We start from the raw sequence: 24,079 nt of genomic DNA, 5'->3' as shown, positions 1-24,079 counted from the left end.
AATAATGATAATAATAATAACAAAACAATAATAATAATTTGTTGAAAGTTTAAAGACCATACCATGTCACATTTTTTACTTAAAAAATATCCAGCAGACTGATAAACAATTATGTGCGCAATACAGTAAAAGTTGAAGAGCTGCAGGAGTTGAGTTGTGGTTGTGACAGGCCTGTGCTGCTGCTTTTACACAGCGTCAGCATCTTCACTGCTAAACTCACAGAAACATGGCAGATCCTGGACACAGATCATGTTCACTCTCAGCCTAGAAAAGAGTTCACCATGTAGTGACCACTGACAGCCTAAGCTTGTACAGGACTCAATGTGCTTCAGTTGACTGTGGATCAGTCCTGGGTTATTTTTTAAACAGTTCAAGGAAGGCACCAGTACTATCATTAAAGATATGGACGGATGGATGAACGGATTTAGAACAACCCATTGTTGTCCAATGACTTATATATATATATATATATATATATATGTATATGTATTTTTTATATACATTTTTACCATGCCACGGCTTTCTTTAAGTTCCATCTAATACTTTAAATATATTTAAACCAGAAGACTGAACAGGCCCCTCAGAGACATTCTAGAAATATCCCTAAGCCATGCTTCAATGAATTTGGATATATTCTTCGTGGTGTCCTGCAGAACAATCCAATGATCGTCAATCTTCAGTTGATGTAACACAGGCATATCAATCTCTGCCAATATGACTCATCATGTCCCTCATACAGTTTCCACATCCATTTCTACAGCAAAGAATCCCTATAGCAAGACTGATCACCTTCATGTTTGACTTCAGAGATAATTTTTAACTTCCGCTCACAAGCCTTGCCTTTTTAAAAATTTAAGAAGATTGTTTCGTCCTCAGGGGGGTTGAATATTTTTGATCACGATTGCACCAGCACTCAAACTCAATCAAGTCCGACAGCAAACTGAAAAGATTTCATTTTATTTTTGCCCATAATTAAAAGATATCCTGTACAAAACATTCAAAGTGCTTCTGTCAGAGAAGCTTAGCATTATGGCAAATAAAAAAGCTGGATGTAGAGTACAGAATGAGTATTTTCTCTTCATCCTCAGAGAAAGAATCTTCTAGTTTCCTGCTGTAATTCTGAAAGGATGAAGGTCAACCATGAAAACATGTCTGCCAGCCCCTTTCTAGGTGAGGGACAACATGCTTACGTTAGACTAAAGCAAAACCACACTTTGTTCATTCAAGGGGGAGCTTTCATCTCACACACGCACACACACACACACACACACGCACACGCACACACACACACACACACAAACACTCACTCACTCACTCACTCACGGTGCATGTGAACAGAGGGCTGATGTGATGAAGTGTGATTGGTCAGCTTGTCTCCGGCAGATGTTCATGAGGCTGTGTGTTTTTTCGGCTGACAGCCACAGGAGGCGCTCTCTTCCTGACTACAACTGATTACCTGCTGACCAGCCTTCTGAGGGTAGAGAGAGAGAGAGAGAGAATGAGAGAGATCGTCATTGCAAGAATAAAACACAAGACTGATGACCAGTGTGGATTTAGAGACTCCCAGATTATTGTGTCTGTTATATTGGTGGATTAATCATACATTAAGAAGAGTAATTAAGGGATTAAAAAAAACGTTTCTGTTTTAAGCACTGGTCCTAAAACCTCCAGATGATTTTAAATTGGTCATGAGATACGAAACAAAATCTGAATTACTGTTATTTTTGCACTTTTTTTCACTGAACTGGAAATTAATTTTCATTGTCTATCTGCCACTACTTGAAAAGTTGGTCAGTCAGTCAGTCAATAAATGAAATAATCATCAGATCATAGGTAGATATGTATCTTTTAAAACAAACATTTCAATTTTTAGGAAACGCTGTTCTTTTTACTAATCAAAAATCTTGAAAAAAGTATGATGGGTTCCATGAAAATTGCTTACATTGGTTCGAATGGTACTCCAAAATTGATAAAAATACAGCATCTTTAATCTTATTTACATATTAATATGCTAATTATATTAAGATGCATTAATATTTGAACGCTAATTATGTTTAGTATACATTAATGTTTGAACGAAAATATGATTCACTTTTTTGTGACAATTTTGTGAGGAAAACTAAATGTTTAGCATGAAATGTAATATTTTGTTTACCAAATTCTGCATGAATTTTTTTTATTCAAATCTTTTCCTGCTAGATTTTATTTTGGACACCGATTTATTGGTTAATTAGTAATACAATAAAATAACTAAAATAGTTAAACTAATTCATTAAATATCACAAAACGTATTCATTTACAATCTACAGTATAACAACTTTATTCTGTCACAATTTTGTCATCATTTTAGGAACTCTAAATATGAATTTTTTCTTTTGTACAAATAATATTTTCATTCTGTACAAATTATTGTAAAAATAACATTTTAATTTCTTAAAAATGTAAGAATTATACAGTGCCTATAGAAAATCATCAAACCCCTTTGAAATAATTACTTTATTTTTCATACAGCTTGAAATCAAATCATGTTTTAAATAACTTTTCCAGCTTTTGAAATGTTTTTGTAGCCTTCTCCTAACCTGCGCCTTTTCTATAGGCACTGTATTTACTATCAGTTCTATTATTATTATTATTATTATTATTATTATTATTAATACAATAATTATTAATATTATTACTATTACCAATACTTTGAACACTATGTTCTACTCACAATTTCTTCAAACCAAAGCAAACTTATTTTATTTTAACAGGGTGTCATGAAGACACTTGAGTTTCTATGAGTAAATGATATGACATTCATTTTCCTCATGTAAAATCATAAAAACACTAGAGATATCATAATTTGATTTGGAGCACACTGCACTGCATTACCTTTGACAAATTCTGTGACATACTGTTTTAAGACTGGACTCCATTATTCAGAGTCATTTTCCACATCATAGAATAGGGCCCCTTTGCAAAGAAAACTCAGGAGTGATGAGTTTCAGTTAGCATTTACTTACAGACCATGTCAGACTGTCCAAAATTAAGATGATGCACAATGTCATATTAACTATAACCCTCAAATATTATCAGGCAGGAATATTATACAAACATCACTGCTGTGAGACTCATCTGCACAGTCTGATTGCAAGAACTGATGGTTAAATTCCCTGTTAGTGCTTCATCACTAGATGGCACTGGAATATTATTTTCATCAAAACAGATCCCGTTGTAGAACTGCAGGCCACTGTCAAACCATCACATTAAAGTCATCTAATCTCTTGTATTATTCAAATGAGATACTTATGTAGTTAAAACATACTAGTTTAAATACAAGTTATGAACTAGCAAATTACTAAACTGCCAGAAAATAAATTAATAAATACATTCATACATATTCTCCATGCTTTGTTTATAAAGCTAAATAAATGTTACAGTTTTTCATATTTCATTGAATAATAATTAATATAAAATCAATAATAATTTATAGATAACATTAATATTAAAACATTAGTGAATATTACATTCTAAACATTACTGTAACTAGTTGAAGCATTTAATTTAAAGACAATTAATTAATTAATTAAACAATAAATTAATTTACTTACATTTAAAAAAATTATTAATTTAAAATAATTTAATGAATCAATTAATGGTCACACTTTACAATAAAGCTTCATTAATTTGTATTTACTAACACGAACCAATTATGAACAATACTTGACCAGCCTTTATAAATAATAGTTTAACATTTACTAATGTATTATTAACATCCAAATTCATGCTCATTAACATTAATGCACCATGAGTTAATATTAAAAATGAATCACTGTATTTTCATTAACTAACATGACACAAATACTGTAATAAATGTATTGTTCATTGTTTGTCTATGTAAATGCATTAACTAACAATAACTAGTACAACATTATTGTGAATTGTTACCCAATTATTAATAAAATATGCAAATAAACATAATATTTTAGACAAGATGATCTAATAATATAATGTTTTTTTTTTTTTTGAAAACCCTCATGGCATACACACCTGTGGGGTTTTGCGTGCAGGCCGTTTAGGTTGGTTATCCGGATGATTAGGAGTCCAGGCTCCCAGACTCTGATTGGAATAGAAATCCATAGGATACACTTCCTGCCATCCAACCTGCTGCAGCGCCACTGCTGCCTGAAACACACACATTGTGCGAGTTCATCAAACACATTAGCATGCTGACTTACTGTGGGATCAACAACAGGACAACTGGCTCCATACACACATCAGCCAGGACTCCAGTCCAATATCAAGAAAGTACCAGTTAACCAAAACGCTAGTTCTGCTGTTCCAATACAAAATGCATTCCGATTCCTGGTTTTGGAATTAATGAACTTGATTGTGATGATCAATTACTCATTGTTTTTACAATTCATTTCTAATTATTGTGGGTCATAAAGCAGTGAACAGAGAAAGCAGTGTAAAAGCAATGAGGATAGGAGGACGTTTAAATAATGTTGTTAAAAGTTTGCCAATTGAATGCATGCATGGGAAATTGGATCAGCTGACTGTGGCTGCTGCAAATGACAGCAGAGCTTGACTATGAGGGCTGCCTTATCTAATGCTGAATGCTTGATTTAGGGCACAGCACAAAGTGGACAGGATCTAAACAGGAGAGATGAAGCATGGATGTTTACTCACCTTTTTCTTTTTAAAGGAGAAGTGAAACTGTAGTTAAAATACAATTTCAATATCTAATAACAAGAAAGCAGTTAAAACTCCGAAAACATGTGCTTTATTAATATTCTGCAATATTTTTTTCATCTGCCCTCTCTCTTTTTTATGATCTTTCTTTCTTTCTTTCTTTCTTTTTCTGCTATACCACTGTTATACTTCTTTAAAATGGTCACATCTCCTTTTTGCAAAAAAGTAATCTCTGTATTGTTTGTACTATTGCATGTTGTATTTACATTGTAATTACACTTTGTTAATGCAATTAAGAAAAAAAAACCTATTTGAGACTCTGGTGTATGATCTGCTGGTGTGCGGTGTGGTTTAACATCGCGACACACCACACACTATAGAAGCATAATGCTGAAGTCTAGGATTTGTTGTCCTCATGTTTGTGGTTTATAACATTTGGGTGTGTACCCAGCCTTAGAGAAATCACAGGGATCCTTCACTACTTCGGCATGACACAATAAAAACAAAAAAAAAATTAAGTACATATTTATTTTAAACAATTATAAGATAAATGCTTAAAGTCATGCCTCTGTTGTGTTTTTACAGTATGTTTTCAACTAAACAGCACTAAAGTGGTTTATGGGCTCGTAATCAATGGGGGAACCACTTTAATTGAAAATAAATACCTACACTAAAAAAAACAATAAAAAAAAAACAAAAACAAAAAACAAACACAGCGTTTACGGTTTGTTCAAACTACCTATTTAAAATAAGCTAAAAGAACACGATCATTGATTTTTTTGGGGGGACAAATTAATTGTTTTGTGTTCAATCTACTTACATTTGTATTAATAAGTTAAATAATAAATTAATTCTAATAATAAGTTAAATTAATGGTGTGGAACTCAGCATTTTTAGTGTAAAAACATTGTGGGTTCCACACAATTTCTTCATGTTGTCAAACACAAATCAAGTAAGTTAACCGTTTTTACAAATTGAAGTGGATTGAACATAAAACAAAGTTGTCTACAAAAACCTTAAGAATTGTGTTGCTTTAACTCATTTTAAAAAAGTAGTTTGAACAAGCAGCAGAAATAATAAATGTGAGTGTAGCTTTTAAGGTGTTATACAGAACATCACCTCTGTCAAATAGTGATACTGTATGTAGAACCATAAGAGTTTTTGGATTTTTTTCTTTCTTATGTTCTGCTATCAATGAGACTTTACTACAACTTTTATGCTTTGTCAGGTCAAAAGACCTTGTGTGGGGCCCTGAAATATTTCTTAAAGGGGGACCTTTGGGGCAAAAAGAGAGAACAGTGTTATCTATTATTTAAAATATAAAGAATTTTTTTTCTCTCCTCAGCTGAAAAACAAACAGAATAAGAGAAAGTTTGAGAAACATGAATACTATTCAGGTGTTTAGTGGGGAGAAATAGAACCTCAAGCACACTGAAGTACAGCTAAAGACCAATAATATGTTTGTGTGTGTGTGTGTGTATGGGTGTCTGTGCTATTTAACCATGTAGTAAGCGAGAGTCAAATAATTTATCATTTATTTATAATTAAACATTTTGACTGCATGGTGGCTCAGTGGTTAGCACTGTCACCTCACAGCAAGAAGGTCACTGGTTCGAGTCTCGGCTGGGCCAGCTGTCATTTCTGTGTGGAGTTTGCATGTTCTCCCAGTGTTCGCGTGGGTTTGAATTGGATAGGTGAATTGGAATGTAGTGTATGAGTGTTTGGGTGTTTCCCAGAACTAGATTCCGTTGTGTAAAACATATGCTGGAATAGTTGGCGGTTCATTCCCTGATAAATAAGTGACTAGGCCAAAGAAAAATGAGTGAATTATTTTAAACTGAAAAAGTTTCTTGACCATTAGAATTGACTCTCCGTTCTCAACGACTCAGAATAGATTTTTTTTTCAAGTCATAGACTTACACACACTCCTTCTCATCACCTGACTCTCAAACCACAAACAATCTCCCAGACCGCTCTGTGTATAAACCAAAGCTCAAAGATCTTCCACAACCGAGCAACACACCAGACAGAGGCTTTGAGTCGAGGTGAGCTCCATCCGTGCTGTTCCGCGTGACCTACAAATGCAGACGAATACATTACCGGGCCTCCAGAGGAATGCAGGAGCTCCTCATGCATGTGGCGAAATTATATAAACTCCCATTCGTCAGACTGAGCCGCTTATATGAATAATCAATGCACCGTGTTGCTCTCCGCCCGTGGGCACAGATATACCCACTTCACGTAACGAACGGCTCTGATACCACACTGGTGAAATGACAAAGAACCCCGCCTCCGGTGAAGAACCGTCTCTCTCCACTGACAATACTACAATACCTCATAAAGAACACTTCTCCATAAATCTCTCTTAAATACCCTTCAGAGTCTAATGCTACAGTCACTAGCTTTTATTGACTGTAAAGGCGACAGTTCCTGCTTTGATTTTTTTTTCCTCTCTGGAATTGGATTGTGAATTTTTTTTATGTACTACTAATATATATATATATATATATATATATATATATATATATATATATATATATATATATATATATATATATATATATATATATACGCGTCTCACATTATTTAAATCTATATAAAAATTAATAAAAAAATAAATATTTCATTTTAAACAAAATTATATCATTTTAATTTTAAAAGTTATTAAAGGAACAAAAAAAATAATGAAATGTTATATTTTTTATCACTCTTAATTTATTCATTTCTTCATTTTCCTTTCAGCTTAGTCCCTTTATTAATCAGGAGTCGCCACAGCGGAATGAACCGTCAACTTATCCAGCCCATGTTTTTACACAGCGGATGCCCATCCAGCTGCAACCCATCACTGGGAAACATCCATACACACTCATTCACACACACATACTGTAAACAATGGACAATTTAGCTTACCCAATTTACCTATACCACATGTCTTTTGACTTGTGGGTGAAAGCTGAGCACCCGGAGGAAACCCATGCAAACACGGGGAGAACATGCAAGCTCCACACAGAAATGCCGACTGACCCAGCTGGGGCTCAAACCAGCGACCTTCTTGATGTGAGGCGATTGTGCTACCCACTGCGCCATGGTGCTGCCCACTTTAACTATTATTTTATTCGTATAAATATTTTGGTAACATTATTAAAAGTGGCTGAGAACCTGCCTATTATTATGATATTGGTTATTTATTATTACATATTCTGCAAGATCTTTTAGTTCCGTTTAGAGACGTATTCTTTACAGTTATTGTGATGTTTATATTGTGTGACTGTCTTTCTCCCTGTTCTTCCTTTTTGCCTTGACTCCTCCCTTCCTGAGTTTCTAGCAGGTTGCCGATTGCTTCTTCCAGCTGTGTCCACTTACCATGGAGGAGTGGGGTGGGATAAAAACAGAGGCCAGACACTCAGGTGCTCCAGTTTCCTCCACAAGTCCAAAGACATGTGGTATAGGTGAATTGGATAAGCTAAATTGTCCGTGGTGTATGTGTGTGAATGTGTGTGTGGATGTTTCCCAGTGATGGGTTGCGGCTGGAAGGGCATCCGCTGCATAAAAAAAGATATGAGATTAAGAGGAACCTTTCTCCATAGCACTTACTGGGTCCACAAGGAATCTGAGCGTGCAGAAACCCGCAGAATGTTAGCCTATCATTGAGTCTATTTATTTACTTGTGTAAATGTGTGTAAATTTCCATTTATTCAGTTTTTAAATTAATTTCAGGAATATTATTGACTAATATGAAAGTGTTCATATGATTTATTTACAGTACAGTATGTAAAGTAATATTTTCTGTCTTTTAGTAGATATAATATGAGAGGCTTTGTTTGTCAAATAAGTGGATCTAGATGGATTTGCATTGCAAACATTAAATAAAAGTTAAAAGGGTATTATTTTTTATTTCATATATTAAGTTTGTTACGATACTCCCAAAATAATTCTGCATAAATCCGCAGATTTTTTTTATTTTTATTTATTTTTACAAAATTCTGCCCAGAAATCCTACTGATACCATACTTAAACATAACCTTTACCAAAATAACAAATAATAAGCAAATTATGAGTTTGAGATAAACGTCATAGTTAATGGTTTAACAGGAATTGTGTAAAAAAAAGTGACAAAAAAAAATCATGTAAATAATTGAATAAACATATAATAAATTATGTATAATATATATAAATTATAAAAATGGCACATTATAAACAATATAATAATTGAAAATAGTTACAGTCACTAGCTTTTTTTGACTGTAAATGCGACAGTTCCTGCTTAGATTTTTTTTCTCTCTGAAAATGGATTGTGAATTTTTTTTATTTATTCAGTTTTTAAATTAATTTCAGTAATAGTAACGAGCAATATGAAAGTGTTCATATGATTTATTTACAGTACAGTATGTAAAGTAGTATTTTCTGTCTTTTAGTAGATATTTTATATGAGAGACTTGCTTTGTTTGCCAAATAAGTGGATCTAAATGGATTTGCATTGTAAACATTAAATAAAAGTTAAAAGGGTATTATTTTTTATTTCATATATTAAGTTTTAGTTTCGATACTTCCAAAATAATTCTGCATAAATCCGCAGTTTTTATAATTTTTTTTTTACAAAATTCTGCCCAGAAATCCTACTGATACCATACCTAAACATAACCTTTACCAAAATAACTAATAACAAGCAGCAAATGATGAGTTTAAGACAAAAGTCATATTAATGGTTTATCAGGAATTGTGTAATTAGATATGACCAAAAATCATGTAAATAATTAAATAAACATTAATAAATGATATCAAATATATATAAATTATAAAAATGGCACATTATAAACAATATAATAATTGAAATAGTTTTTAAATTAAACCTAAAAAATAAATGACTGTCAACAATTTAGAAATAAGCCCTATTTCTATACTATTTTTTTATTGTTTACAATTTGTAAAAACAATTTACAATATAATGCTATAAACACATATTATAATGATGTTGCATTTTAAATGGCACCAATAAAAATATAACATTAAAACAAAAAAAGTGAATTAATGTCTGTGTGTGAGAGAGAGAGAGAGTTCATTTTTCTGTAAATCATTATGTAAAAACGAATTTTATTCAACGATTGAATTAAATGCATGTTCATGAGATCCAGATAGTGGATGAGCATTTCACTTGTGCTGCCAGAACCAGTCTTTCTTTCTCTCTTCCTGTATCCATCCTGCTCTTATTAACCCTGACACATCCATCCCTCTTTCAGTGGCTTTTCATCAGTGCTGTGCATAAGCTACCTGATAATCCAGACACTGACATGAGGCAAGTGTGTCATATTGACTATAAATATAACATGAGACGCACTGAAAACCACTGCCTTCGCTACTCTTTCTTCATACTTCACACTTACGCCTTCTTATTTTTACACAGTAAAAGCAAACACAAGAAGAGGTTCATTAAAATGATAGTTCTCCCAAAAATAAAAATGCACTTACCATTTACTCACCGTCAGGTTATTCAAAACTTAGACTTTCTTTGTTTAAATAATAAAGAAGATATTTTGAAAAATGTTGAAAACTAGTCACCATAAAATATTATAGTTGCAATATTATACTGTGGACATCAACAGTGGCTAGTTACATAATTTTTAAAAATATCTTCTTGTGTGTCAGACAGAAGTACTGTAGATGGCAAGTAAATTATAATAGAATTGTAATTTTTAATTTAACAATCGCACCTATATAAAACGAACCCATTTTTGGAAAATAGGGTCATTTTACAACTCTCCTGGAGTTAAACATTCATTCATTCATTTTCTTTTCAGCTTAGTCCCTAATTAATTTGGGGTTGCCACAGCGGAATGAACCGCCAACTTATCCAGCACGTTTTATGCAGCAGATGCCCTTCCAGCCGCAACCCATCACTGGGAAACATCCACACACACTCATTCACACACATACACCACGGACAATTTAGCTTATCCAATTCACCTATACCACATGTCTTTGGACTTGTGGAGGAAACTGGAGCACCCAGAGGAAACCCACACGAACACCGGGAGAACATACAAACTCCACACAGAAACGCCAACTAACCCAGCCTAGGCTCAAACCAGCGACCTTCTTGCTGTGAGGCGAACGTGCTACCCACTGGGTTGCCCTGGAGTTAAACAATAGAGTTTAACTATTTTTGAATTCATTCAGCCAATCTCTGGGTCTGGCGTGAACTTTTAGCTTAGCTTAGCATAAATCATTGAATTCTATTAGACCATTAGCATTTTTCAAAAAAAAAAAAAAAGATAAAAACTAGTTTACATAATTTTCCTATTTAAATCTCGACTGTAGTTATATTGTGCACTAAGACAAAGAGAAAACGAAAAGTTGCAAGTTTGAGTCGATTTTTTTTGTCAATACGGCTAGGAACTATACTCTCATTCTGATGTAATAATCAAGGAACTTTGCTGCCATACCATGGCTGCAGTAGGTGCCAAGGATATAATGCTGTTACAGTTACCTAGCTGGGCATTATTTTCAAAAGCTGCGTAATATCATTTTGTCATTGTCACGGTCACACAAGGAAGAGAAAGTTGGATAAATCTTTAAGGGTATTTAATCATGCAACGCAACAATATCTGAGAGATGAAGCAGGTAAGCGGTGTAGCAGAGGGAGAGCGATCGCACACACAGTTCAAATGTTAAGTTTCAGATCTTCGCTAGTACACCAACAATTTTAGTCACTTCCCTTAAACAGGTGTGTTTGCATCTACGGAAGAAGGAGGACATCCACAGAAGAGCACAAGAGGAAGAGGGAGAGCCGATGAGGAGAACCATCTAACTTCGATTCCAGCCGGTGAGTGAATAAATGAGGTGAGTCTTTATAGTGCATGGGTGACTGCGGGTGCAGGTGATTAGTAATCAGGTGATAGTTCACCGGTGTAGTGTGTGGTGGACGGTGAGAAAGAGCAGTGATTGGGGCTGCAGGAACGAGCCGAGGGCGTAATAGTCATAGTGCGGCAGCAAAGTTCCTTGATTATAACGCCGAAATAAAATTATAGTTCTTAGCCATATCGGCCTAAAAAATTGCAACTTTTCATTTTCTGTCAGTCGTAATATACGATGTTACCACAGAAGAGTCAAGCTTTAAATAGAATTTTTTTTTTTCATGAGGGAGATGCTAATGGTCTAATCTGATTCAATGATCTATGCTAAGCTTAGTTAAAAGTGTTCCTGCCAGACCTGGAGATCAGCTTAATCGATTCAAAAAGTGTAAACCTCGACTGTTTAACTCTATAGAAGATTTTTAAAATGAGCCTATTATCAAGTGTGTTTAAGGTGACACTTTCAGAAAAAACTTCTGTCAGTCTTAATATTTGAACTAAATGAATGAACGCTTTTGCTCCTTTTGTTATGGTTTTAGGCCTTCGCAAAACATCAATGTGTTATTGCTGCATTCTAATATATTCTCATAATGCCATATTTGCTCTTCGCTTCTACGACACCAAATGCGCTGAGCTCCAGCGTGGGCCAAGCGGCAATGAAAATGGATTACGGTGACGCCAAGAATATGAGAGCCACATATGATTATGCGCTGCTTCAATATGGCTCTAGTGAGCATTATCATCATTCACTAAGAGATATGATGGCATAAAAAACTCAACATAAATGAGCTTCTGCTGGTACAGTGGGTACATTGTTGCTGTGGACCGATATATCAGCCGGGATGATTAATAGGCTGATATTAGCCTATTCTGAAAGGCGTCGAGAGATAACCGTGCCTGGTTGGTCGATTAACAGTAGTGGAACATTCCCCTCGTGGCAGTTTCTAAACATTGTAAGTCAACAGCATTGTCAATTTACACAGTGAGATGGAGATTTTAGAGTCCACAGTGCACAAAATAAGCTTCTGACTGTATTTTATGACTGTGGAGTCAATACTATATGTGTACTGCTACTATTGGGTTTAAGCCAAATATCAAATTCCATGATTTTTGCCCGAGTTTAACTGACTAAAAAGCCAAATTTCTATTACTTCTATTAAGCAGCCCACTGTTTGCTTAGCATAGTATAGAAATGGTTTTAGCTTGAATATAAGTTTTACTTGGATTTAATAGCCACAAGAATTTGGAAAACGATTTTGGTGTCTATTCAGGGTTCTCTCTCCCATACCTTTTTAAACACTTAACACTTTCTTCTACTGAACACAATATATGATATTTTGAAGAATGCTACAAACCTGTAACCATCGACTGTAACCATAGTATTTGTTTTTCCTAATATGGAAGTCAGTGGTTACAGACTGTCAGCTTTCTTCAAATTATCTTTTGTTTTCAACAGAATAAAGAAACTCATAAGGGTTTGGAACCAATTGAATGTAAGTAAATAGTGAATAAAAAATACATTTTTGGGTGAACTATCCCTTTAAGGCACAGGTGTCAAATCCAGTTCCTGGAGAGCCACAGCTCTGCACAGTTTAGCTTTAATCCTAATTAAACACACCTGTTTAAACTGATTACTGAGAGCTGAGTCCTTCAGGCTTGTTTGAAACCTACAGGTAAGTGTGTTGAAGCAGGTTTGGAACTAAACTGTGTAGAGCTGTGGCCCTCCAGGAACTGGATTTGACACCTGAGCTTTAAGGAATAAAATGGAGCTGAAAATACCCATAAAACTAGGCATGACATATATAAAAAAACAGTATAGAAAAATGGAAACTAAAATGTAAAGCATGAATGAATGAATGAATGAATCAATCAATCAATAAATAATTAAATAAATACATACAAATTCTCTGTCTTTTAAAGTCTGGAAAAGTCCACACTATTCCTAAAATTCCAAGACCAGTGGGTTTCCTGACTAAATTATTGATTGTAACAAGTAATGACTTTGGTTTCTGTTGCCTTTCTTTCAATTTAATCAGCCTGGCCACTAACTAGCAATTTCCTCTGTAATACTTAGAGGTTGTTGTGCCTAAAAATAGATTAGATCAGTTTTGTTTTACACAATTTCTTTGATGAATCATTTAAAAAAGAACAGCGTTTTATTAAAACAGAAACATATTCTGACAGAGTAAATATTATAAATGTCCTTACAGTGCTTTTTGATAAATTTAACTGAACTTCATTCAGTTTAATTTAACAAGGTTATCCTTGCTGAATAAAAGTATTATAGGGGTCATGAATTGAGAAATCAAAATTTCCTTGATCTTTAGAATCTAATCTAACCTAATATTATGCAACAGTAAAACAATGACTTTTTCTACAATAGAATATCAATCTGTACGTCTGCATTAATGCCCTATTAGCCCTTCTCATAAGAAAAAATAAATAAATAAATAAATATTTGTATGTCAATTGTCAATGTCCATTGTATTTATATAGCACTAATAAACACGACCAGAGGTTGACCAATGTGCTGCACAATAGACATCACAACAAAGAAAAAAATACAATTATAGCTAAAACTGACAATTTACATTGATAAAATGCCAAATCAAAGTTTTAAGATTTTTAGATTTAGATTTAAAAACAGACAGACATGAAACAGAGGGGCGAGCATTTCACAACCTAGGATCAGTTACTGCAAAGACACGGTCACCTCTGCATTTCAGCCTCGACTTAGGGATACATAACAATCTCTGGTTAGATGACAGAAGAGACCGACCAGGCTGATGCTCAATTAACATGTCTGACAAATAAGAAGGTGCAAGGCTATTTAAAGATTTAAAAACCAGGAGAAGAATTTTAAAAGTGTACACAGGCACCCAGTGTAAAGAGCGTAAAACTGGTGTAATGTGGTAGTTAAATTTACTTTCTACAATTTGGACTTGTGGGGGAAACCAGAGCACCGGGAGGAAACCCACACGAAATCGGGGAGAACATGCAAACTCCACACAGAAATGCAAACTGACCCAGCCGAGGCTCGAACCAGCGACCTTCTTGTTGTGAGGCGATCATGCTACCCACTGCGCCACTGTACAGCCCAGCATGGACTCTTTTTTCAACATTTTTTCTAGATAGAATACAGCATTTAAGAGCGGAAGCTGAAAGAAGCAGGATTAAACCACTGCATTTATCCGTTTGTCAAAACTCAAGCCATTATCCAGAATAACAACCAGATTTTTTACCCAGGGCTTCATAGAAAAACTTAAAACTTTCAAGTCACTGTATCAGGTTTAAATTTTGGTTTCAAACTCGAGCATATGGAAAAATACATTTCAGTATTCTGTTCACTACACTTCATTTGACACCTATAGTTATCTAAAGTTCATTCAGCCGATTTCTGGGTCTGGTGGGGGCACTTGTAGCTTAGCTTAGCATAAATCATTAAATCAGATTAGACCATTAGCATGTCACTCCAAAAATGTTTTTTTTTAAAGCTTGACTGATCTGTAGTTACGGCACATTGTGTATTAAGGCACACAAATATAGTGGTACCATTGTGCCTCCTGTAGCCAGTACTGCAGCAAAGTTATTGATTGAATAAGAGTATACTGCAGTTCTTAGCCATATTGACCTAGAAAACAGCAACTTTTCATTTTTCCGCCAGTCTTACTACACAATGTATCCACAGAAAAATAGGTAAAACATTTTGAATTAATTAGCTGAATGGATAAAAAAAAACTGTAAAACTGTTTAACTCTAGGTGACTGGTAAAATAAGCCTACTGTACTGTATTTCCAAAAAAGTAGAGTGTTCCTTCAAGAAATGAAATGAATTCATGTACTGCTGTCGGAAAAAGTCATCAAACTGGATCTAACCAGGACAGAGAGAGAAGTGAGCGGCCCAGATGAGCAACAACAAGAGGACAAGCAGATCAGAGCCTCAAGTAGAGCCTCAGCTGGCAGAATCATTCAACAGCACACATGCAACACCAGCTTCTGGCCTTTAGGCAGACTTTCAAAGAAACAGCCACATCTGACACTGGCATATAAGCAGAAAAAGGAAGAACGGGCTGAAGCACTGAGAAATAACACATGGCAAACAACTGACCCTACAGTATGTGAAGTCCCATTCCCCATTGAAATATTCCACAAGTTTTGCTAGCAGTTTGATGCACTAAAGCAAACACAGTGTGAAACTTTACCTAAATTTCTTCTTGAATGGACAGTTAGAGCACCTCATATTTGCAAAATTGACATTGTGAGCTGAAAAGTTTGATGAATACGATATTTATTCGACATATAGGTGTTACTGTAAAGTAACTGTTGTTGCTGCTGCTACTACTACAACAACAACAACTAAACAACAACTACTACTTCAACAACACTCAAAAAATATGTTGGATTTTTGTTTAAACTTGAACAGCTTTGTTTACACTATGAACAGCAGCTATGCTAATTATTCTCTTTATTCTCCATTTCCACCTGGGGATACTCTTCCTGAGGCCCTCAGACTATGCAGACTCACTGATTCGATCCAAGACCAACGACGAGATGATCCCAAGGTTTCCATATCCTGGACCGGGCCGTATCCCGAGCAGCTACTGTGGTGGTCATGGAGGAGTGGAGAGCATGAGACTGATTCCTGTGACGCTCCAGGGACAGACGAATCTTTGCTGAGGCCAGCTTCCAGCCCCCGCCGCTGAGACGGCAGCTTTGCACAAGACGTTTGGCCAGTGGAGAAATTAAAATGGCCGTGCCCAACTGAGTCTGGTTTCTCTCAAGGTTTTTTTTTTCTTCACTTCCGCCTTTAGTGAAGTTTTTTTTTCCTCTCTGCTGTCACCACAGGCTTGCTTGATTCGGGATCTGTAGAGCTGCGCATCGTTGGATTTGCTCTTCAGTGTTTGGACTCTCAGTAGTGATTATGAAACCACACTGAACTGAGCTAAACTGAACTGAACTTAAACACTACAAACTGAACTACACTGTTCCTATTTACTGTGACCTTTTATGTGAAGCTGCTTTGACACAATCTACATTGTGTAAACGCTATACAAATAAAGGTGAATTGAACTGAATTTAAACTACTTTTTAAAAATGAGCTGAAAAAACAGAATTCTTAAGTTTTTTGAGGGGACAACTTAATTGTTTTATGTTGAATCCACTTAAATTAGTAAAAACTAATAAGCTAACCTAAATCCTTCATGTTGTCCCAAAACAAATTGAATGTGTGGAACCCAGCATTTTTTACAGTGTTTTACTACTGTGAATAAAATATAGAAATAAAATAGAAATATAATGCATCCTCTGTGAATAAAAGAAAAGAACGTTAATTAATATACTTTAATATACTGTGAGGTATCACTTGTTAACATGAACAATACGACATTTACTTGTAAATTACTCAAATCAAAAGTTGCATTTGTTAACAGTTAAAGCAATAAACATGTATTTTATTAACTAATAATAAGAAAGGTTAATGTAAAAACATTGCTGAAAGTGAAAATACAGCAAATGTTGATCCTCAAAGTTAAGGCATTAACAAATCATGTCTTTATGTTGTGCATTGAAAGTGTACAATTGCAAAAAAACATGATGTGGAAAATTACTAAGACAGTGAAAACTAGACAGTGTTGCCATTTACAGCTGACTTTTTCCAGCTCAAAAGCTGTCCAAACGCAAAAAAAAAGAAAAGAAAAAAAAGGCCAAAATATGAAATTAATATGATTTAATTTCAATTTATTTAAATTAACAAAATTAATCTATTTACTTTAACTGTCATCATTTTTTAACCAACACCAGCAGTCACAGAACCACAACATAACCAGATCACATAGAAACACTGCCCCCATCTCACCCACACACTGCATTTAAAGTTGTGTAGATTACACTACCTATTAGAGTATGTTTTACTTTCGAAATGAGATCTAAATTCGTCCCATTTGGCATTTTAAATTCTTTTGAATACAATTAGGTTATGCTTGTCAATCAGACAATGCTTCTATGTTTGCTCTTGCTGTTAATTGTGGAAAAAAGATCGGTAAAAGTGTTATGATAAACCACTGTGAGTTTAACTGCAGAATCTGGGCCCACAAGGTTTGCGCTATGCACTGGTCACTACTGACCGATTGGAGTAGGAGCACACAGATACATTTTTTTTTTAAATAAGTTGCCCAGTCTGGCAACACTGAAACTGGAGCTTTTTTTCTGTAGTTTTTAGAAATCACATTTTTACATTGAGTACTGAGGAGTTCAATTGCAAAATAATAAATAAAAAGAAATCCTAAAAGAAATCTAATTCAAAAATGTATTTAAAAAAAAGAGACACATTTTGGCCAGGGCTACAGATCAAAAAAAAACTTTATGGAACTAAAATAAATTATTACAACAACAACAAAATGAAAACAAATTAAACAAGAATAATAAAAACTATAGAGAATATTAAAAAAGCAATAAAAAGAGAAATAAACAAACAAAAAGCAAGACATTCACTTAAATTATAACAAACACAACATATTCAAATCCTAAAGTTACTTAAATTGCTCAAATATAACCAGTAGACATCAATATTTTTCCATCTTCCAAAGAAAATCCCGATTCAATCGACCACTACTACATTATGCCTTGCAATACCCCTGACAGACTAAAGCGAGAAGAGCATAACAGGCATCCTAATAAGATCTATCTGCAGATAAAACCCACCAGATGTTGTTGTTTTGCATCTGGGAATGGGGAATAGGGATTTAACTGAGACACCTATTCAAAAAAAAAAAAAAAGGAGCTTGGTGTGTGTGATTCTGGCTAAGTCCTGTTTTGGCATGACATGAATGAAGATTGGCATTGGTGCTATAGACGTTCTGCCAGTGTGAGGAGCTACTGATCCACCCTAAACATAAGACTCGTCCCGCCAGTCTCTGAGGAACAGAGAGACGCTGGGTAAACAAACTCTGCTTCTTCACATCGCACTAAAGCTGAGGTTTGCTTTCTGAACACAAACACAAAGCTACACAGGTTGTACACAAATACGCACAGAGCCTTTATGTCCCAAAGGCAAAGCACACATGGCTGGCAGCACGTGTGATGGGGCAGAGGTGAACAGTGTTGTGTGTTTGGGGAAATGGGCTTTTTTTTTTGTAGTTTTGTAGCGTTTCAAATTATGCCAAACTTCCATTCAAAAGAACTGAAATCATTTTGGATAATCAGGTTGTGCTATAAACTGAGTGAAAGGAACATTTGGTTTTGTGCTTTATTATTGTCCTTCATGAAAATAACGTTACACTTGGTATTCTACATGTCACGATATGGAAATATGTTGTGTTATGGCTAAGGCCAGACAGAATCTGCGGACATTTTCAGCTATTTCTGCTCAGAATTTTGTAAAAAATCTGCAGATTTATGTGGAATGATTTTTGGAAGTATCGTAACTAAACACATAAAATATTAAATAAAAAATAATACCTTTTTAAACTTATTTAATGTTTAAAATGCAAATCCAATTAGATCCACTTATTTGGTAAACAAAGCAAGTCTCTCATATGATATATCTACTAAAAGACAGAAAATATGAATTTAAAAACTGTACTGTAAATAAATCGTTTAAACACTTCCATATTAGTCAATAATATTACTGAAATTAATAAAAATATATAAATAAATATAAATGTACACACATTTACACAAGTGAATAAATAGACTCTGTGAATTTCTGCACGCACAGATTCCGTGCGGGCCTAGTTATGGCATGTAAACAATTCCAGTAAATGCAAGCAGAAGGACTATAAGATCTTTTCTAAAGCATACTGGGAGCTAATGTTAAGAGATATTAACACAAGAATAATATGTTTGCATTTATGAACACCTGTTAAAAGATGAGCAGCTGCATTTTGAACCATTTTTAGTGAAGATTTTGAAGAATTGCTAATTCCTAGATACAGGGAGTTAAAATCACCAATTGTATAATAAATATAATCATGAATTTCAGTTCCAAAGTTCTCAAAAGAGAGGAAAGTATTACTTTGTGCTTTTATTATTCTTTTATAGAGAGTATTGTTACTTTTACAATTACATTTACTGTTAAAATTTTTGTTGGTTCCATTCTATTAATTTACAGAATAGAAAACAGCTACAAAGTGTTGTTAAAATGTATTCTAGGATTATTGGATTGCCTCTTTCATGCATATATGATCAACAGATTCTTGGGTTAGCAAGCAAGATTTTTAAGGACCACTCACACATTCTCCACTCAGTATTTGAGTTGCTCCCCTATGGACGACGGTTTCATTGTACTAGGTGTAGAACTCAGAGAAGGAGAGCCACTTTTGTTCCTAAAGCTATTTTGCTTTCAAATTCCCAAAGTAACACGCTCAAATTGTAACAATTTTCAGTCCGCATTTTAGATATTTTTAATCAACATACTTGTTATTTGTTGTTGTTATTTATTTATTTGTATATTGTGTTTGCGTGTTAATAATATTGTTTTCATTTGGTGCTACTCCATATGCCTTGAATTGCCCCATAAATGTTTTTTTAATTGAATTGAGTTTAGTTCAGATATGCCCAAACAAGTTGGCCCTTGGTATCCTTTGATTTGGCCCGCCAGAGGGAATGATTGGGAAAGGGTTGGACAAAGCCTTTAACAGAGATTCTCATTTCTATTTTAATGTAAACTTTTGTTTGTTTGAATTGAACATGCTAAAGTAAATGTGAATATATACATAATTTTCCCCCTCTTTGTTGTAGTTTTACAAAAAAGAAAAATATTGAGAAGAACAATTGTCAGTAAAGTCACTTAAGTTACCCAATCTGCTTTCTGCTGTCTTTAGCTATCTGGTAAACTTTTGGTTAAGCAACATATAATAATTATTATTATGCCTATTATTAAATTGTAGTATTTTCATAGCAATTTAAACTACCCCTTCAATATGTACAACAAGAAACAAAATAAAGGAGTTTTGACTGCATATACTCTGGGGTAGAGATGTCTGAGTGCATCAGGTTTCCACTTTTTTCTTGTGCTTGAATGTTAAAACGGCCCTCATATGAATTGTTAGTCACTGATATGGCCGCCCACCAATTTAAGTTTGGGACCCCTGATATACAGCATATAGAACAAACGAAGTCACCCCTGAAAAAATATTGTCCAATATTGATCGGGTAACTTCTTATATTCCCTATAGTAAAGTGATATTTAATAAACATCCACATTATTGCTGTGGAAAGGCGTATTCGTTGTTCATGGTCTGCAGATCTGCTGAAAGTAATTTGTTAATTCTACTAAGTTGCCTTTTGACATTCAATGGTTGACCTGTGAGGAGAATAATAACACCTAATAGCATCCAGTTTAAAACACTTCATTAGTTGCTTACAGTTTAAGGTAGATATTCCCCATAATTCACACAAAGCATCATGGAATGTAGGATAAACAGGGATAGAGGAGCAAGCAAGACTTGTGTACCTCATATGGAGACAGCAGGGGTTTGGAGAAAGCCGTTCCCCAGTCGATGGAGAGGCGTGGACAAGCAATCTGCACCCACCTATGCAGGAGGGAGGGAGGGAGGCGGGGGGTGGAGAGAGAGAGAGTTAAACAAAGTGGTCCAAGATACAGTCTGCTAATCATTTTATGCATTTTGTGATTATTTCAGATTGAGAATAAAACCAGGGGATTATTATTCAAAAGGAAATAACTTGATCTGTAAGAAGAGATCAAAAGATAATTGAGATTTTTTTCTTCTGAGATATACATTTCAATGAGACTAGGAATGTGTTTAAAAAACAGAAGCAACTGAAAGATAGATTTGATTTTTATTGTAGTTTACTTGCTTATCTACAAAACTAGCCTGTATTACTGATAGATACAGTAGATAGATATACAAACAGACGGACGAATAGATAGATACTGTAGATAGAAAGACAAATGAATGGATGGATGGACAGAAAGAACGATAGAACGATAGATAGAATGATAGAACGATAGATAGACAGACAGACAGACAGACAGACAGAACAATAGATAGATAGAACGATCGATAGATAGATAGATAGATAGATCGATCGATCGATCGATAGATAGAACGAACGATAGACATACAGACAGACAGAATGATAGAATGATAGAACGACAGACAGACAGACAGACTGACAGACAGACAGACAGACAGACAGACAGACAAACTGAAAGACAGACAGACAGACAGACAGACAGATAGATAAATGCCACAGCATCACAATTAGATTCAGGTCAGGACATCAACGAGGTTACTGCCAAGTCTTTAGTATGTTTTTCATCAGCCATTCAGAAGTTGCATTGCTGGTGTGCTTTGGATCATTGTCCTGCTGCAGAACCAAGGTTTGCTTCAGCTTGAGGTCACTAACAGATGGCCGGACATTCTTCTTCTGGATATTTTGGTACACAGAAGAATTTATGATTCCATCTCTCAAGTTTTCTAGGTCCTAAAGCAGCAAAACAGCCCAAGGCCATTACTCTATCACCACCAACACATTTTACTGTTGGAATGATGTTCTTTTCTGAAATTCGGTGTTACTTTTATGCTACACATAATTGGACACATATCTTCCAGTTCAACCTTTGTCTCATCAATCCACAGAGTACATTCCCAAAAGTCTTGAGGATCATCAAGATGTTTTTTTGCAAAACTAACACAAGCCTTTATGTTCTTTTAGCACAGCAGTGGTTTTCGTTCTGGACCTCTGCTATGCAAACTATTTTTGCCCAGTCTCTGACTTATGGTAGTGTCATGAACACTCACCCTTGAATCTTTTGTGACATTTTGGTTGGTTGGAGTTGTGACTGTGCTCTTGGGGTAATTTTGGTTGACCAGGAAGGTTCTCCACTCCTCCATGCTTTTGCGATTTCCAAAATCGTAAAAAAAATAGTTCTCACTGTTGTTCACTGCAGTCCCAAAGCTTTACAAATGGTTTTATAACCTTTTCCAAATCAGTAGATCTCTATTTTCTTTGCTGTTTGTTCAGGAAATTCTTTGGATTTTAAGGATCGTTTGGTCTACTTCACTTTGTCAGGTAGATCCTATTTAAGTAATTTATGGATAGCCAAAAAGTTTATTACTCAGGTGTAATAAACCAGAATTATGTTTTAACAGGTGGTTTTACACAGGGATATGTAGTTATGGATTTTGTTGTCCCTTAATAATAAAAAAAGCCTTTATTTAAAAGCTGCATATGTTTACATGTGTTATCATTGACTATTTTCTAAGTGTGCCAAACATGCAAAAAAAAAAAAAGAAGTAAATCAGTAAATCAGTACAGACAGGTTTATTTACCCATAGAGATGCCCGTTTATTTAAATGAAAATATATACTGTTATCTAATTCATTCAAATAATACTTTGGATTCACTTTAATGTTTTGTTCATTAACTTTATTAATACTTTTGCTATGTTTTCATACAAATATGTATACAGTATTGAGTTTTACTCACTCTGTATTAAGCATTTTAATATTTCACTAAAAACAGTAAAATATCCTAACTTCAAATAAATGTTAACTGAAATTTAATTTAATTTATTTCATTTAGTTTAACACGCACAAAAATAATTAAATCTGATTAAAAATGTTTTTAAAAAAATTGTATCTAAAAAAAAAGGCACTAAAAACTCGGAATTTCATTCTTATCTTCACTCAAAGATAAGAAAACAAAAGAAATAAAATAATTGTTGCACACTATTTAAGATACATGTGAAGGAAAAGCGAGGCACACAGACACACACACACACACTTGGTGAATCAGATCACAGCTCAGCTCGCAGGGTGAATGTAAATGTGGATATGAACTGCATTGATGTGCAACGCTGATGCTCTCCCCTGTAAATATAAGAGTAAATCTGCACTGCCCTAAAGCTTCCCTGCAAAGCATTATTATTAAGACAAGCATGGAGTCAAATAAAATCAAGAAAGACAAGGCGAGAAGAGGAAGAGGAAGGAAAGAGGACTGAGGTGAAGCAGCGGCAGCGCTAAGAAAGGATAGGTGAGCAAAAAAAAAAAAAAACAACTGCACTGCAATGCCCTAGTCTCCACGGAGCTACCCTACATAGAAGCCAGACTAGGCGGCAGAGAGAGAGAGAGAGAGAGAGAGAGAGAGAGAGAGAGAGAGAGAGAGAGAGAGAGAGAGAGAGAGACAGAGAGAGAGAGACAGAGAGAGAGAGAGAGAGAGAGAGAGAGAGAGAGAGAGAGAGAGAGAGAGAGAGAGAGAGAGAGAGAGAGAGAGAATAACAGTGACATGAGAGGTGAGAGAGTCACATGAGGAACAATATGAGTGATGGTTGGCAGGCAGAGCCACAGAGTGTCTGGAGAAACTGCATTTGTCTTTTGAACGTGTGTGATGAATACAGAAGAGCTGAAGCAGGAATTGTGGGTATTTGGATGCCTAATGCAATGTAAAAGAACATTCAGAGAAATGCGCACACCTGCAACTGAACTAAACGCTTGGGAAGCTGACAAGACGGTGTAAATGTACTACAAAGGAAGTGATCATGCATGCAAAGAGAACAAGATCACAAAAATTCCATTCAGTACTTTTTTTTTT

At 34.8% G+C, this 24,079-nt stretch overlaps 1 protein-coding gene across 2 annotated transcripts in view; it reads right to left on the bottom strand.

Moving 5' to 3' along the window:
* Nucleotides 1-941: 941 nt before the first annotated feature.
* Nucleotides 942-24,079, bottom strand: part of dph1 (diphthamide biosynthesis 1) — a 225,125-nt gene continuing 201,987 nt past the window's right edge. Inside the window, exons 10-12 of one of the 2 annotated variants that reach the window (XM_056474269.1) lie at nt 20,976-21,054; nt 4,033-4,167; nt 942-1,471 (exon numbers count right to left, since the gene is read on the bottom strand). In XM_056474269.1, the coding sequence (XP_056330244.1) occupies nt 1,388-1,471; nt 4,033-4,167; nt 20,976-21,054 (298 nt within the window). In that variant the 3' untranslated portion in view covers nt 942-1,387. The remainder of the gene's footprint in view (nt 1,472-4,032; nt 4,168-20,975; nt 21,055-24,079) is intronic. The other variant, XM_056474268.1, reaches the window with a different exon arrangement.

Source organism: Danio aesculapii, chromosome 15, assembly GCF_903798145.1.
Source record: "Danio aesculapii chromosome 15, fDanAes4.1, whole genome shotgun sequence".
In the NCBI taxonomy this organism is placed as follows: domain Eukaryota; kingdom Metazoa; phylum Chordata; class Actinopteri; order Cypriniformes; family Danionidae; genus Danio; species Danio aesculapii.
Note: the sequence above shows the minus strand (reverse complement) of the source record. Positions and strands in the feature narration are given on the sequence as shown.